At 35.6% G+C, this 18,424-nt stretch overlaps 1 protein-coding gene across 7 annotated transcripts in view; it reads left to right on the plus strand.

Annotated features, from left to right (window-relative positions):
• The window catches only part of Epha5 (EPH receptor A5), a 346,534-nt gene that overhangs the window by 181,921 nt on the left and 146,189 nt on the right, over positions 1-18,424 (plus strand). For 4 of the 7 annotated variants that reach the window (XM_036200459.1, XM_036200461.1, XM_036200460.1 and 1 more), the window contains exons 4-5: positions 4,709-4,864; positions 8,491-8,826. The exons of 1 other annotated variant lie outside the window; for it this stretch is intronic. In XM_036200459.1, the coding sequence (XP_036056352.1) occupies positions 4,709-4,864; positions 8,491-8,826 (492 nt within the window). The remainder of the gene's footprint in view (positions 1-4,708; positions 4,865-8,490; positions 8,827-18,424) is intronic. 2 more of the 7 variants (XM_036200463.1, XM_036200465.1) reach the window with 1 other exon arrangement.

An 18,424-nucleotide genomic window follows, 5' to 3' on the forward strand; every position in this document is an offset into this window, starting at 1 on the left:
GCACATACTGAAAGTCTCCTTGAAACCAATATATGGTATATTTAATATGCACTAATTTTGAAATGTGCTTAAAAAATCTTAACTCTGATCATAGTTGATCTGAGTATATTTTAAATGTGCTCAAAAACTTGTATAAACTTATAGATGAGTAAAACATCTAACACAAAGCTTATTTCATACATGGTGTACATGTAGTGAATGGGAGCAGAAGCTAAATTCCACTTCCCAGATTGAGGAAAATATTATGTATTCCTAGCCTGGGAAAATACCCAAGTTAAACGTTCAAAATATATTTCCTATTGAATTCACAGTACTGCTGCATCACTGAACAATCTGAAATGTTGAAGGTAAACTTAGAACCATCTGTAATTAATAAAAAGAGAGAGGGGTGTTATGAATAATGACTTCTTCCTGCTGTAAATTTTTCTTCTCATCTTTTTTAAAGAAATTTTTGAATTAATTCTCTTCTCTTATTTCATCCACTTCCCTTACATGTTCTACACCTCACTCCATCTTTTCAGAGAATGTCTTCCTCTAAAATATTGCTAAACTCTATACAATTGGGTAACTTCCTTTTTCCAACAAATACTAGCACTCACTCAAATACTGAAACTCACTCCTTTCTGGGGAGCCTTCTTTTTCTTTTTTTAGTGTGTGTGTGTGTGTGTGTGTGTGTGTGTGTGTGTGTGTGTGGTGTGTGTGTGTGTGTGTGTGTGTATGTGCATGTGTGTGTGTGTTACAGAGTAAGTGTGGAATTCTGAGGAAGACTTTAGAAGGTTTATTCTCCTACCATCTTATGACTTCCAAAGATACATCCAAGATTTATCAGACTTGGTGGAAGAAGCCTTAACTCATGGAGTTATCTCACTGTCTGGATTAGAGGAAACTTTCTTCTCAGTTGTAGGTGGGTGGTATACATTTATTCTGATATCTTATTCTTCCTGTCACAGTCATATGTCTGAATAGTGATTCAACAAAGTCTCATAGAGTCTCCATAGAATTTTTGATAGTTTTTCTAATTCATTGCCATGCACAATTTGTGACTCATCCAGCATCATCCAAGAATTTTAATAAAATAATGAACAAAAGAGAGGAACACATTTTTTAAAGGTACATATTACATACTTTTTTTTTTTGCCTAATCCATACTTCCATTATAGGGATTTAATAACAATGTTATATACATTATCATATTAAGCTTCTGTGTTAAAAGTTACTCATTAAAAACAGGAGTTGCAGTGGTAAGATGGAAATGACATTCTGGAGAAAGATAATTGGCTCCTATATATTGTCCCCTCTGCTGCGGCCACTCACCATAGCATAGACACACATATGAGCATGCACACACACACACACACACACACACACACACACACACTCACACATACACACACCACACACACACACATACAGGATAAGATTTCATGGATGGACTGGGCAGGTAGGTGGGGATGGGAACAGGAGGGATCATATGGGGGAGGGGATGGAGGGAGAGAGTCATAGGATAGGTGACTGGAATGGGAGGGCATTGCTAGGGAGATGTGTAAACCTAGTGCAGTGCAACCTGTCTGGGATCTACGAAGGCGACCCTAAGAAGACTCCTAATAATGGGTGATACAGAGCCTGAACTGCCCATCTTCCCTAACCAAGCAAGGCTTCCAGTGGTGGGCCTGGGATATCAAGCCAGCCACAAATACTTTGCCTACAATGTGTCCTGCCTTCTAGATGTGCAGGAGTAATGGTGGCACAGAACGGATGGGAGTGGCCATCAATGATTGGTCCAACGTGAGGCCCATGCCAGAAGATTGCACCTATGCCTGACATGGCCAGGATCCAGACCTAGATAGCCCAGAGAGCTAGGATAGAACCAGACAAGACTGGGGAAAAAAAATCAAAGAGTCGATGGGATGATTCTTAGAGATACTCTGCTATACTCGTAGACTTTAGCTAGCATAATCATCGTGAGAGAGGTCTCATGTAGCAACCCAAACTGAAGGCAGCAGATGTAGTGACCCACAGCCAAACATTAGGCAGAACTCAGGGACTCCTGTTGAAGAAAGAGGGGAGGGAGGGCACCACAGGATCAACTAACCAGGGCTCATTGGGGCTCACAGAGACTGAACCAACAGTCAGGGAGCCTGTGTGGGTCTGAGCTAGGTCCTCTGCATTTATGGTAAGTTTTTGTAATTTGGTGTTCTTGTAGAATTCCTAAAAGTTTGGGAATGGGCTATCTTTGACTCTTTTGCCTGCTCTTGGGACCCTCAACCAGCGTTGATATGAGTATGTGTGCCTAGTCTTATTGTAACTTGATAACGCCATGTTTGCATCATATCACTGAAGGTCTGCTCTTTTCTGAAGGGAAATGGAGGAGCAGATCTGGTTGAGGGGAGGGAGGGACTAGAAAGAGTGGACAGAGGGCAAACTGTGGTCAGGATGTAATAATGTAAGAGAAGAATGAATTAAAGAAGAAAATTTAAATATCTTTCAAAAATTATATATATATATAATGATATATATTCAAAATGATATATATTTCATTTTCATATTTCATATTTCATATTTCAAAAATGATATATATATATATATATCAACAAAAATATATTGACTTTTAAAAAAATTTAAAGAGGGTTTCTTCAATAAAACAAGGACCAGATTTGGAGGGTGTGTGGATTTGCACTTCCTGCCTTTGAAAGCAAATGGTTTAAGTGAGGATGGTTGAACTAAAAGGATAAAAGAAGAAAAATTGGATAACAGCTCAGTATGCTATTGGCGGCTCTAGCAATCCTATTATAAGGAAAATAATATTTAAATCTTCTAATCATTTAACTACTTGAATGTCCTAATACTATCAAAAAGCCCTTATCGCTCCAATGCCTTTACATGTGCTACGCATTTGTAAGAGTATTAAGGCTTCACTATCACCATAATTAGACGGACTGAAAAAATAGTACCTCCTTATTTTGCCAACTCCTGATTATTCAGAGTGAGGGCAGAAAGCCTCAGCATAGATTACTAAAACCAGGGGTCATTTGGAGCAGATGAAAATTATCCTGAGCTCATTATGTCTATCCCATTGAAATGTAAGTGCATCTATGAGCTTCAATAAAATTGCACTGATACTCTAATAAACATTCTTCAGTATATGTTGAGAATCTTGAAAATGGAAAAATTATATAGCTACAAGGAAAATAAGTCAATCATTCAAAGCCTCAGTATAGCTGTTTAAAATTATCCAAAGTCTGAGCAATAGAAATATTGATATTGGTGTTTATAAGCCAATTTGGGGATGGGGAGTACATGAAATTCAATGGCATTCACAGAGTAAAAGATGCACTTCATGGGAACTTGCTTACATGGCCAAAATGAGTGAAACAAATCCCAGCAAACACTTTCTATTTGATTCTATATAGTGTAGCAGTAATCTTCAGGGTGTATCAACAATTCACTTACATATCCCTTGTAGTAACTGACACCTGTCATCATGAAAACTGTGGTAATTGCTTTCCATTTTTATAATTATTACAGTTTTGTAGTGAGTAGGTATTTATTATATTAGAATATATAAATCTTGTTAGTATGTAACTCAAAACAGGTCTTCAAAATGCAAATAAAATGCCAAAAATATGATACTCTTGAAACCTCTATATTTTATAGAAAATATCCCAGATAATTATCCATTATAATAAAACTTGAGAATCTTTTGGAAAATACTCTTAATTAAGTTTTCAATCATTTTGTGGTGTGTGTGCATGTGTGTGTGTGTGTGTGTGTGTGTGTTTCTATATGTATAGACTCGTTTTTTGTTTGTTTGTTTTTTGTTTTGTTTTTTTGAGATAGGGTTTCTCTGTGTAGCTTTGGCAACTTTACTGGAACTCACTCTAGCCCAGGCTGGCCTTGAACTCACAGAGATCCACCTGCTTCTGCCTCCCACGTGCTGGGATAAAAGGCATGCACCACTATCGCCTGGATGAACGGACTCATTCTTCTGGTTGTGTTTGTGAATGAGGAGGCCCCAGATTGAAGTAGAGTATCTTCTTTATTTGCTTTCTATTTTGTATGATAAAGAAAGGCTCCTTGCTGAATCCAGAGCTCACATTTTTGGGAAGTCTAGCTACCCAGTTTGTTCTAGGTTTTTTTGGTGTGTGTATCTCTCCTCGAAGCCACAATGATTACCAGCAAGGCACTGTGCCCACTAAGTGTGTCAATGCAGGTTGAAACTCTTACTACAGACCTCATGCTTGCATGACAAGTACATTGCTGCTGAGCCAGGTCCCTGTCCCTTAGCTTACAATTTTAATAACAATAGTTGGAAACTTTTATGTGCCATACCAGTCTATAGTTATATATGATAGTTGTATTTTAATATGATTACATTAATAAAAGAGTAAAAAAAAATGGACTCATTGGACTGCTTCCATTGTAAACACATAAATGTATGTGTCTTTTATAAACAATAATGTTTTGTAGGCTGCAGTAGCATAAGGGCCATTAAAATATGTGCATTCCATACATGTTAATTTGAACATTTGATTATCTGGATGGTCTGATATGAGTCATCAGGAAACTTCTGAGAAATTTTGTAATTGATGCAAAGACTGTCTTGTCTTCTCTATAGTATGTGTATATGCTAGTCTAAATAATACAGTATTCACAAGCAAGCCCTGCCTCTGTTCCCAGGAAAAGCTTAGTCTCTCATTTCTCTTGACAGTGTGCAGACCTGGGTTCTTCAAAGCTTCTCCTCACAGCCAGAGCTGCAGCAAATGTCCACCTCACAGTTACACCCATGAGGAAGCTTCCACTTCTTGTGTCTGTGAAAAGGATTATTTCAGGAGGGAATCTGATCCACCCACAATGGCATGCACAAGTAAGGAACCCTGTGGCTTTTTGGTGATGTTCCCCTTCACCAGTCTGGAGAAACAGCATGATGGAGCCTGTAGAGTTTTATTATAATACTCCCCTCTAAAACAGGCATGCTTCCCTTTCACAGTGCAGGTCTTTTTCCACATTTGAAATTCCTTTCAAACTCATGGAAAGATAAATGTCCTCTTATGACTGACTATCAGAAGCATCCTTTCCCCTCTCTTCAAATTCAACATCTGAGGCACTAATAAGCAGTGATTCCTCTTATTTTGTGCTTTAGTTTAGCAGTCTTGACTTCAGTGAATCTTTTTGTGTTTTCACATTAGATTTGTTATCTAATTCCTTGGAATACAGTTTTCTGAACTCCAACAAGTTAAGCAAGTTCTAGCGTACATAACAAAGCTGTAGGGTGATCTGTAGGCCAATTGTAAAATTGTACATTGCAGAATATGCAGGCAGTGTCAAGAGCATGACAAGCAAAGTGGCAATTCAGATTAGAATCATCTATAAAACCCAACCTCCAAATTAGGGTTTCATGCAACTGCAATGTGTCTTCTTAGCCACAATCACTGAACCATTATCAAACCTGTAAACATGATCGAATGATCAGTACATAGATGGATAGTAGGCATTATTTTCAGTATGTCTAATGCATAGATGCACATTGAGCCAAACTGTATTTTTTTCTAATTTTAACATATTTGAGAAAACCTAATGTGGCTAGTTACACATTTGTTTCTTTGTGACTATACTTGTAGATATTTTTCATTAGCAATGTATTAAGTGGGGAAAGGTAAGTGAAAAGAAGAAAAGTGAATATCTCTTCCGTCACAATGTACACCTCTCATGGCATACCTTTACTTTACTTGTTAGTTACCAGTTAATGGTATGTACACTCAATAATGTTCACAAGACTATAAATTTTGTCATTGATTTTAGACAGAAAACTGTATAGATGACTTCTTATAAAATAATCACAAGTTGGTCTTAAACAAATTTTGGTGGCCAGATTTCATACAGAAGTGAAAACATCACTCTGCAATTCAAGGCCAGTGATTTTGTTGACCAAATGATTACTATTGCCATCAAACCTTCTCAGTAAGTTACAGTGTGCTCTACACAGTTTTGTCCTGACACTCTACTGGAAGGATATAATATTTTGTTATAGTGGAATTCAAACAGTGTTTAATATGTAAGATGTAAGAATTATACAAAAGGAAGTAGATGGACCAGTAAAGAGGGGCACACTAAAAATATGGCAACAAATTTTCTCACACATGTCATAAAGTTGTGTATTAGTAGGACTCATTTAATTGATCCGGCCATTGTTTACATCATTTTTAGCATAAATGTGAATGTACATTTCTGTTTATTTATTTATTTTGGGACTCAAGGGGAAGGCTATGATTTGGTGGTAAGAACTGCTTAACACTCTTTTGTAACTAAAGCTCATAGACTTCACATTTTCTCCATCTTAAGCTCTGTGAATTTCTACTATTGTATTCAAAGGAACAGTCCATATTTGTTTCTCACAAAATGCCACTTTGGGTGTGTGTGTCTGTTTTCAGTTTGATTCAGGGTACCACAACTGCTCATGATCCCTCATGGCTTGTCTGATGTTCAGAGGAACATCTTGAACTTTGTTCTGCCATTGGCACTTTGGACTTGTATTTATGATTTTAATTCTTTTTACTATATAAACTCTGGGAACAGAGTTTTATGTATCTGTAGGACAAAATCAAACCGAATGAAAAGCCAACAATCTGAGGAATATGCTTGGAGCCAGAAATCCTTCTCTCAGCTCTACCATGGCCCATATATCGCATCTACTTATGGGCAATGGCGTGTTTTAGATGCAGAATAAGTCCAGTCCTTTAATTTTTCCTCTACTTCATAGTATCACTTGAGTTTGGCACTCTTGGTAACATGCGACCTACAGTTGTGGATGTTATTACCAGAGTTATAAGTAAAAGAAGCCAAACAGGTGCACTTCTGCTGATTTGGGGCAAAGAAAGACGTGCAAGCACAACTCAGCTGGTAGCAATGAAATGGAACTTGACACATCTCAAGTACATTTCATCTTCTTTCTCCAATGTTAAACCCACTATATTTTGTTACTTGAAATTAAAGCATTTCTCTACTTGTTATTAAATAATCCAAAGTTTGTAATAAATATTATTACTTTTACTTATATCTCTAGAAATGTTTGTGGGTTAAAAGTGACTGTTGAAATAGAAATGTGGAAGACTGCCTAGAAAACTTCCTAAGGTTCAGTGATGGGCATTTCGGGGAGCATTTGAGGGAAGCAAGTCAAGTCCATAGATACAGAGTTGTTCCATTTCAATGTAATTTTAATAATCTCTTAAATATGAGTTTTCTTTTAAAATTTTTTTCAATATATTCATCAAAGATGATGGATTAATATTGGGTTAAAATAAACATTGAGGCTTATATTTGGAACACACACATATTAACCTAACTTAACAAGATTATTTTTGAGGAGTTTAATTCATGCTTAGAATCCATTCAAATACAAGAAGACTCTATTTTATCACCATTAGAAAGAGGTACTAATTAGATCTTTAACAGGCAGAGGTACTCACTTTGATACTAAGACAAACAGTAGTTTTCAAACAAACATAAGTGCAAGCTTGTTTGAGAACATACAATCACATAACATGTAAAGCTGACTAAAATTTAAATATTTAAAATTAAAATTCTAGAAATTTATTTTATTTCCTCTTTGTGCATGAATAATTAGGTTCTGAAACAGTTAAAATGATATTGACTGTTGTTATCATTTAGTCAAGAAAGCTTTTAAGCAACCAAATCTGTGTATGTATAAAAATGAAGTGTGTGTGTAATAAAACCACATGAGATTAGAAAACCATCACAGTATTACTCTAAGATGATAAGTGTCTATGAAAGTATTTTAATTGTATGAATTTCTTTCCTTTTTGTGGAGGCGACGAGATTGAAAATATTCTGTAAAACAGCCCTTTGCCCTCATCTTCCATCAGCTTTAGTAGAATTTTCAGCCTCAGTTAAAATTCTGAAGTTGAATTGCTGTAAGTGAAAGGACCTAGTTTATAAACAGTGGTCTTGACCTTCAGCTTTTATCCCTGAGCTGTGTTCTCTCAGGAGAGCTTCAAACTTGGTCTGCTTTCTACACATTCAATTACTTTCTAATAGAATTCATTGTCAAGAGCCATGCAGAAAATTTCTTCTTTTACTACACTGTTGTTTAACAGAGAATTCATATTTACTTCCAACTCTCACCAAGGAAGCTTGTTATTCAATGTACAAAGAATCTGATTTGCTATGTTTTTAAACATAAAAGTTTATATAATATTTCTATCAGTACCTAAGTTTATTCCATAACTACTAATATATATATATATATAAACATTTTATTCTATTAAAAAAGTTTATAACATTCAAAAAGTAAATGATTTTTACATTGTATAAACACTACTGATTCTTAAAACTTTAATTTTTTTAATTGTTATAAAATATCACATAAAAATTAATTATAAATTTAGTTCTTCCTCTGGCCAGGTATTAGTTTGGTCAAAGACAGGAATTAATATCATCTTAAATATGTTTTTCTCACTTTACTTTGCAAACCAGGACCCCCCTCAGCTCCTCGGAATGCCATCTCAAATGTAAATGAAACTAGTGTCTTTCTGGAGTGGATTCCGCCTGCCGACACTGGTGGACGGAAAGATGTGTCATATTATATTGCATGCAAGAAGTGCAACTCCCATGCAGGTGTGTGTGAGGAGTGTGGAGATCATGTCAGGTACCTCCCCCAGCAAATCGGCCTGAAAAATACCTCTGTCATGATGGTGGACCTACTTGCTCACACAAACTATACCTTTGAAATTGAGGCAGTGAATGGAGTTTCCGACTTGAGCCCAGAGACCCGGCAGTATGTGTCGGTAAATGTAACCACGAATCAAGCAGGTAAGTGCCATGCCCAACCAAACTATATATTTTTGACTTAGTTCTGCCAATTACATCAACAACTGAGGACTTAACAGATGAAGTCCTATGACAGAATGCATTAAAACAAACTATCTCTCAAATATATCTTAAAAAGAAGTTAAGGCTTTCTTAAGTGCAAACATGCATTGACAAAAGACAGGAGAGGTATGTTTTAATTAATTATTTCATGAAATATACATTTCTGAAGTAATTCCTTTTATAGCTAATAAGTATCATATGTATGATATGTATATATATTATGTTTCATGTTGCAAATCTATATTATTGTTGCTTTGTTAATGTCAAGAATTCTTTTTTAAAATTAATTTGTATAGCATGATTTATTTGATGTTTTACTTCTTTTTTTACAACACAGTTGGATTTTCTTTGCAAGTTATAATGGTCTTTTTTCAATTTTATGCAAATATATATGAATTGATTTTTTTGCCAAATCCATTTATAGAAATAGAATAAATTTTAGGTGCTAGAAATACTCAAAATACATCTATTTCAAGTTGCATCTTGGAATTATAAAAAGGTAAACTTTGTGGAAGAAGGTATAGAGGCTTGTTTGAGCTGACGATTCCTTTGTACATCTGTTTATGTTCTCTTTTACACTAATCAGCATGGAACTCTGGCAAAGAATTCAACTCACTAGTTGATCAAACATTTCTAGGTATAAGAAAGCATTGAGCCTGGTGGTGGTGGCGCACACCTTTAATCCCAGCACTAGGGAGGCAGAGCCAGACAGAGTTAGAGTTAGAGGCCAGTCTGATCTCCAAAGCGAGTTCCAGGAAAGGCGCAAGGCTACACAGAGAAACCCTGTCTTGAAAAACAAACAAAAAAACAAAACAACAACAACAACAAAAAGAAAGCATTGAAACCTCACCCTGTGCTGGCACATGACAATAGTCACAGTAACCATCACAAGTATTCATTAATGTGAACTGTCATCTCAGTTTGGAAAAATGCAGACTGTAATGCTATAGCCTCCAGGCTATAAATCTTTAATTCTTTCAACCATATTCGATACTAAATTGAGCTACACAATAGCATCTTTTAAATAATGAGACTTCACTATAAGATGTTCTTCCTTGGGAGAAAATTCAGTAGTTTGCATGATCTTAACATCTTTATAAGCTACTCTTTGGTGATAAGCTACATGAGAGTATGACTTTATTATTTTAGGCATGTTACCAATGAACAACAGTATATTGTAGCTGTCTGATTTAGTGGCATATTCTGACTACAATGTGTGTGAACTGGGTCTTTATTGTGTAAAATAGCAAGGAAGTTACTATCATCCAGCAGCCATGGCACATCTATCCTGTAATTGGTTATTTTTGTCATCAGAGGAGACATTTATGTCAATCTATGCCTCGATGTCACAGTACACACCATAAAATCACTGCAAACATAGCCCTCAACTTTAAAACTTTTTTCTCAGCATCGCTAATTTATGTCAAAAAGTATCATTTCCACATAAAATGTCAATTTAAGAAACTTTTAAGAAGTCTTCTATTTAGTGCTACCTTGCCTAGGTCCTTTAGTACCAATGTCACAGGAAATGGGTTTTGTAGTTAAATTTGATAACTGTATTTTTAAGCATCCAGTTTAACGATGGTTTTTATTTTTTTATGCAAAAATACTTTTTTAGCAAATTTTAACTTAAATTTTTAATTTCACAAAGGTTTGCTTTCCAAAATGCTTGTTTCTTTTGTGATTAACTTGTTACAAGTTTTATTAGCCTCAACAGATGTTCTGATATTCTCTAATCAATATGTTTTGTGTGCTAATAAAACATGAATGAATTTGGCAAAAATGCAGACAGAAAAATTGTTACTCATTCAAGAGGAAAATTTTGCATTAAGCTAGGAATGAACACTGATTAACTAAATTTCTCTATAAAACCTGAATAAAAGATTAATGTATGGATATTTATACAAAAACGAATAGTCTGAGAAGTCAGTTAAGTACAAGTGATACTTGCTTGTGTGGAATTTAATTAAGTATATTTTTTATGGAAAAATTTAATGGTAGAGTTATATTAAACTTGAAAAATATGTTTATAGAGTATCAGAAAGTAATTCTAATGTTTTCATTAAGATTTTCTTGGTCAAGAAAAATAATTCCTGGGAAGGAGAAGGAGGAAAAGCAAGGGAAAGGTGCATGTAACACAAAGAAAGTAAGATTAAGTTGTGGGAAAGAAGCATGGTAGGAGAGCAGAACCCGAAGGTATTCATGTCTAATGAACTCTCAAAATGGAAAGAGAATGAAAGAGTAATATGCATTCTGTTACAATGCTGTGCAAGTACGTAGAAAAGTAACTAAAATAATAAGAGATTTTCACGTTCTCTAACAGTTTTCTATATCTTGACTTGTAACACAAATCTTAAAAGGTCTCATTAATGAAAAAAACCTGGAGCCAGGTATTGGGCTGAAAGCTGAAAGATCAGAGAAACAAAACAAACCAGCCACATTCTTACCTCTACGAAATCCTCAGCCTCAAGAGAGAGACTTCATGTTTATTCATTCCTTGTATACCTTTCTGTGCTCTGCCATCTTCCTTCCTTCCTTCCTAGTGCTGGGATTAAAGGCATGTATCACCTTGCCTGGCCCTGTTCCCAGTTTGGCCTTGAACTCACAGAGATCTGGATAGATCTCCGCCTCCTGAATGCTAGGATTAAAGGCATGTGCTATCAGTATCTTAACTCTATGTTTAATATAGTGGCTGACTTTGTCTTCTGATCCTTAGGCAAGCTTTATTGGGGTACAAAATATATCACCACATTGCCTATGAAATTACAATCCTTTAAATTTTTAACAGTATTTCTGAAGTAATTAATTAGATTTACTTCAACATTAACATTTTTCAATTTTATAAATACATATATTTCAATAGGTATTTAACAGCACATCCTATAAAACAAATTTTTCTACTCAAATAACTTAATTTGAAAGTTTTTCTCCTCACAAAATATTGTACATACATGATATATATTTTATTATTTGGTTTAAAATAATTTTTCAATGGCCATATTTAAACAAAGCTTTAAATTTTCTAATATATGCACATATTATATGTTTTATACTGAACAATAAGCTAATTCTAAATAACATCTTGGAATTATTACTCATTGTGTTAAGCAAGGTTCTCTATAGTAATGGAACTTATGGAAATAAACTTTCACATAGAAAGAGACTTATAATGACTTGCAGGCTGTGGTCCAGCTAATCCAACAATGGCTGTCTATGAAATGAAGGTCCAAGCATCTAGTAGTTGTTCATTCCAGAGGCTGGATGTCTCAGCTTGTCTTCAATAGACCCTGAAATTTGGAAGAAGTAGGCTCTAATGCTATTGAAGGAATAGAGTTACTAATAAGCACGCAAAGAGCAAAATCTTCCTTCTTCCATGTCCTTATACAGTCTTCCAGCAAAAGGGATGTCCCAGATTAGAAGCAGGTCTTCTCACCGCAAAAGATTGGATTAAAAGTGTGTTTTCCCACATGAGAGATCCATATTATAAGTAGGTTTTCTCACTTCAAATTAAGTAAAAATCCCTCACAGGTACGCCCCTTTTTTTTGTGCCTTATTTAATTCAAGATATAGTTGAGTTGACAACAAATAATAGCCTTCACCCTAATTAACATTCAAAGTACAGAATTTTACTTTGCATAAGTGGGAGCATTCAGTAAAAGATCTCTTATTTTAGATGGAATCCCCAAGACCCATCAAATCTTCAGATAACCAATAACGTATCTAAGGTAGGTGTCCTCTATAATATGAGGAGCTTCATTTCCTGGCTCTTCTTTAGGCAGTTAGTTATGGACATATTGAACCTACAGGGATTGATGTTAATCATAATGCAATATTCAATAATTCCTCAACCAATTCTATTCAGTTAAAAGATTGTTCATTATAGTAACATAGCCAAGTATGAAAAGTGCTGGCAAGTCATGAATAAGTTGATCAATTATTGGTGAATTATTAAGGCCACTCCACGTAGTTAAAAGGGAGGTTTATTTTGTGGGGTAACTTACAAATGAAGGGATAGGTTGTAGGGTCTGGCAAAGGTATGGCACAGTCTGGCGGTGCTCTCTGGAGAACTCTGTCTACCTCCTGAGTCCAGCATCTCAGAACCAAGAGAGAGACCTCTCCTCTTGATCCTGGGTCTTCTGCTTCCTCCTCCGCCCTGCCTTGTGGGCGTGACCATTATTGAAGCCTCAATGGGGTTTGGAACTTCCAGGCCAATGCTGGGATGGCTATCCTCTACAATCAATAGATGTGTATCCTTCAGATTTTGAAATTCCTGGTGGCATAGATCATAAGACTCATTATTCCAGTCCAGGCATGTCAGTTCTCTTTATACTTTACAACTCTGCTTCTACTGATTATTATGAGATTCATAGTTTTCTTTACCCTAATGAAATGCTACAGATTCCATTTGCCTCTCCTCTCTTGAGCCCCAAAGTAATCAGGAAGTGATTTCAGCATAATTCCAAATTATGTGGCCTCACATATAGATATCAGAAATTATGAAAGTTTCAAAAAATTGTACTGTCCTTATATTTTTTATTTGATATTATGAAGAAAATTTCTTTTTGCACTTTCTGAAGATGCAAGCAGTATAAGTTGTATGGGGTTTTAACCAAATTCCATTTTAGTATTACTATTTTTGAGTTGTTAAATTTTTTATAATGGTAAATTAAGGAATCCTCAGTGAACATTTCATTCCAAATTTGTTAAATTAATTGATGAAGGTTAAACACCTGTGTCAGCTTCATGGAGTAGTGCACAATCAGCAATCCCATATTTATGCCATGCTGAATATAAAGTTTATGTGCTTCTTTATCAGGAATGCATAAAACTTATTTTTATACATATTTCCTCATGATTTTTCTAATTTAATTAAAGAATCACGGGAAAGTCATATTCCAGAAATATTTTGCCTCTGCTACTAACTAGATAATTGGTTCCTAGGAGAATGATGGAATGTTGAACACATAGAATGATACTTTGGTCAATTCTAATCATTCCAATACTCAGGATTTCTCAAGTCCCCACATACATTTGTCTCAATTATTCAAAGGACAAGACAAGACAATAAGTTTAATTGCTCATGTAAACCAGGAATTCAGTGGGAAATACTTAGTTTCTGGTGTGTTGATGTTAGTCTCTTCACTTGTGAAACATGAGATACTTGACTCAGTTGATAATCCTTGATTATATCAAGCTGACCAGCTACCTTAAACTTCTTTCAATGGCCATACGTCATTTAGGCATACTCAGCCCTTTACATAATTATTATATCTAGCACATATTCATAACAAAAGAGGTATAATTTTAATTATTCAAATACTAAATTCATGAAGTGTTTATCAGCGAGTCATCTTCTTCCTAAAGATCTTTGCTACACTGGATGTCTTAGTTAGGGTTTCTTTGATGAGACAAAACATTATGACCAAAAAGCAAGTTGAGGGGGAAAAGGTTTAATGTCTTACACTTCAGCATTGTTGTTCATCACAGAAAGAAGTCAAGACAGGAACTCAAGTAGAGAGGGACCCCACAGTGTGAACTGATGCAGAGACCATGGAGGTAGACTGCTTACTGGCTTGTTTCCAAAGACTCGCTCAACACACCTTCTTATAAAAACCAGAACCCGCAGCCCAGGGATGGTACCACCCACCACAGGATTAATTACTAAATGAGAAAAGGTCTTACAGCTGGATATCAAGGGGGCATTTTCTCAGCTGGCGCTCCTTTCTTTCTAAAAATTCTACCGTGTGTTAAGTTGACAAACAAAACCACCCAGTTCACTGGAGTAAAACTATTTGCTCATTGTTTCTCTATTTCATGTACCTTTAAAAGCCTGTAGTTTGCAACATTACACTGCTATGGGATGTCCTTCTGTATGCTGTGAATATGTGTTGCTCTGATTGGTTGATAAATAAAATGCTGATTGGCCACTAGCCAGGCAGGAAGTATAGGTGGGGCAAACAGAGAGGAGAATTCTGGGAAGAGGAGGGCTGAGTCAGGAGTTGCCAGCCAGATACAAAGGAAGCAAGATGTCAAGGCAGAACTGAGAAAGACACCAAGACCTGTGGCTAAACATAAATAAGAATTTTGGGTTAACTTAAGTGTAAGAGCTAGTCAGTAATAAGCCCGAGTTAATGGCCAAGCAGTTATAATTAATACAAGCTTCTGAGTGATTAGTTTATAAGTGGGCCACAGTACTCCAGGGGCCTGGTGGGACTGCAGAAGCAATCCAACTACACTACACCTTTGAGAACATTTTCTGTACACTTGCATTTTCTTATAGTAATTACAAGCAAAATTGCTCTGGCTATTTGAAACAGAAAGAGGTGTGTGTATATGTGATCTGATAAGGCTCATAGAATCATTGAGAACAGACTCAAAAGGGCATGGTCTAAGTATCTGGGGCCAGAGCTGCCTCTGTCACAGATCTGCTTAATGGCACTGATGATTTTCACTGAACTTGTGAAGCAACAGATGCCAGGCACAAGAGAATAATGATGTTATTAATGTGACAGTTATTGTTATTGTTGTTGTATCTTGATGCCAAACTTTAAACTACAGAAAAGCACAAGTTTTGCCACCAGCACAATCTTCCTGTTTTATAACCCTCTTCACCAGAAAATCAAAAATACCACTGCCATGAAGAACCTACTAACTTAAATTGTCTGTCTAAGTCAAGGTCTTGACAATTCCTCTGGTATATCCTAATCATGTTCCTTAAGTCTAACACAAGAATTGATATTGAAGTTTCTGTTCTGTTTTGGTTTGGTTATTATTTTTTCAGTTATGATTTCTCTGTTTTAGAGATTGATGAGATTACTGAAGTTTTAAATATAAAAATTGACATTAAAAAGATGTTACACTCTGATGTATTTGATAATTTTATTTTATTCAATTATCTATAGTGTTTTAGGAAAACCCTGTTTTTAAAATAATTGGTATTAGCATGTCTTCCTCTTTCCTGGCCTCATCACCTCCTAATCCAGTCTCTTCTTCATTCTTTCTATCCTTCTAAAATATTTCTAAATCTCAGAATCTATTACTTGTTGGTTACATGTCTTGATTCATGTCACTTTACTATTTGGAAGAGCTTTAGTGAGTTTTTGTACTTTCTTATGTTCCAAATTTCAATTTCTAATTGAAAATAACTTTCTTTCTTAAAGTACATTCTGATCAGATTCCCACCCCTGAACCCTACACAGATCTTTTGTACTTCTTCACCTATTCAATTTCATTCTTTCTTTCTCTCACTCTTTAGAAAACAGATTTTTAAAAAGACATTAATATAAAATACTAAGATAAATAATATGTATGAAAAAGGTATTTTTCCCAGAGAGACATACAAACAAAAGCAAATCCCAAGACAGCACAAAATAGGAAATTATAATAGGTAAGTAAAAAGAGCAGTAAGGTAAAAAATGGTCAAGGCTATATGAGACATGCATACACACACACATACACACACACCCCCACACACACACACTCACCCCCACATATATGTAATCATTGAGTTTGTTTTGTGTTGGCTTTCTACTGCTGGCCATGGGACCTGCCCTTAAGAGTGGTTTGTATATCCTGTGTGACTTCATTAATAGAAAGTAATTCTTTCTCTTTACAAATAGTGATTGTCCATAGGAGGTAGCTTCTCAGTTAGGAGTGAGGCCATTTGTCCACTTTCCCCTCTCAGAGTTGGGACTCCATCTGGCTTGAACTGAATAGTCCCTAATCATGCTGTCACTACAATCTCTGTGAATTCATACCTGTATTGGCCTTTTGTCTTAAAGATATTGTTTCTTTGGAGTCCTCTTTTCATTCCAGCTCTTTTTTTTTAAACCTTCTTTTGCACATAGTTCTCTGAAGTCTGTGGGGAGGGGATGGCTGAAGACAACCAATTTAGGACAAGGCCTGTCATTCTGTGCACATAATGCACTTGTGGGCCTTCGTTCCCATGAACTGCAGAAAACAGCATCTCTGATGATGGCTGAGAGAGACACTTATCTATTGGTATAGAAGAATGTAATTAGGAATCATTTTATTGCTACATTTCTTTAACAGAACAACAGTATTTGATCTTCATACAGGCCTGTGGCCATTCTAGTCTCAGGATTTTAGCTACCCAGTGTCTGGCACAAGTTCCATCTCATGGAGTAGGTCTTAAATCCAATAGTAGCTGGTTACTCCTTCAACATTTGTGCCATTGCCACAAAAGCATATCAACCAGACAGGTCACCATTACAGATCATACGCCTTATAGCTGGGTTTCTCCTCTCACAGTGTACAGAACACCTGTTAGTACCATGAATAACAATTGATATGGATGAGAGATCTAGTTAGGGGCCAGCTCTACTTCTCCATGTTCAATGAGACATGTAAATATTGCCTTTAGCTGGAGGCATTGGATGGGAAGGAGATAAGGGAGCAAGGGGAGAGGGCCAAAAATCTAATAGGTAAATAGAGCTTTAGAATATTTTCACTATAGTTAAATTATCAGAATGCATTTGTTTCTGGAGAACAACCAATAGCCTGAGTTGTCTGGAAGTTGCCATGGGGCCTCTAGGCTGACCACTCAATTAGATGTAACTTGTTCCTGATGCTAGAGGTTTCACTTATTGGCAAATATATCTTGTTTGGGTTTTGTTTTCCCCTCCCTCATTGTTTGGTCACTCCAAATATTACATTTCTTTGATTTATGCATGTGTTTCTGGAAGTTTCTACTGTAATTTCAATTGTTTGCTCTGTTCTTACACTAAAACCAACTTTTGTATATTTTTTCATAAGTATTATTTATTTTAAAGTATTCATTTTATTGCAGTTAATGATTTAGGGAGAGAGGAAGTCATTGTCTTTAGTGATATAGTTGCTGTTGGATTACTCATGCTACAGTAGATAGCTTCATATGCATTTTCATGGGATTTGACCTGGTGAAGCTCTGACGGCCCCCAAAGAAAATCTAAAACCAAAAAAAAAAAAAAAACAAAACAAACAAACAAACAAAAACCAGAAGTGGAATGCATATTTCATGGGTTGGAAAAAGATGTAGTGTGTGTGGGGGGGGTTAAATTAATAGACTAAAAATGGAATGCTGAATGGAACTAGAAGATATTATATACATCAATGAAATTAAATAAGCTAATAAAATGTAAAAATAATGCAATCAATATTAAGTGCTCTGAAATGAACAGGAATGCATTCTGATAATTTCATTATAGTCAAAATATTTTAAAGCTCTATCTATGTTGTTTATTTACCATCATATATACTAATAACTATCATGCATCCACTTTATATTTTTAATTATGTAATTTTATTCTTTTTCAATTCCATACCATGTACATAAAGTATTAGATTTTCTGTTCTCTCCCCATGCTCCATTTTCTCCTTCCCATCCTTATCAATTCCAGCTTTTTCTCTACCATTCCATTTCTTCTTTCTATTTTGTAGCCCATTTAGTTTAGTGAAGGCCATCTGCTTGAGAACTGGATTGAAATAATCAACTGCAACATGGTGGGGTCATCAGAGGTTACACTACTGAAACCAATGT

This window comes from Onychomys torridus, chromosome 10, assembly GCF_903995425.1.
Source record: "Onychomys torridus chromosome 10, mOncTor1.1, whole genome shotgun sequence".
Lineage (NCBI taxonomy): Eukaryota > Metazoa > Chordata > Mammalia > Rodentia > Cricetidae > Onychomys > Onychomys torridus.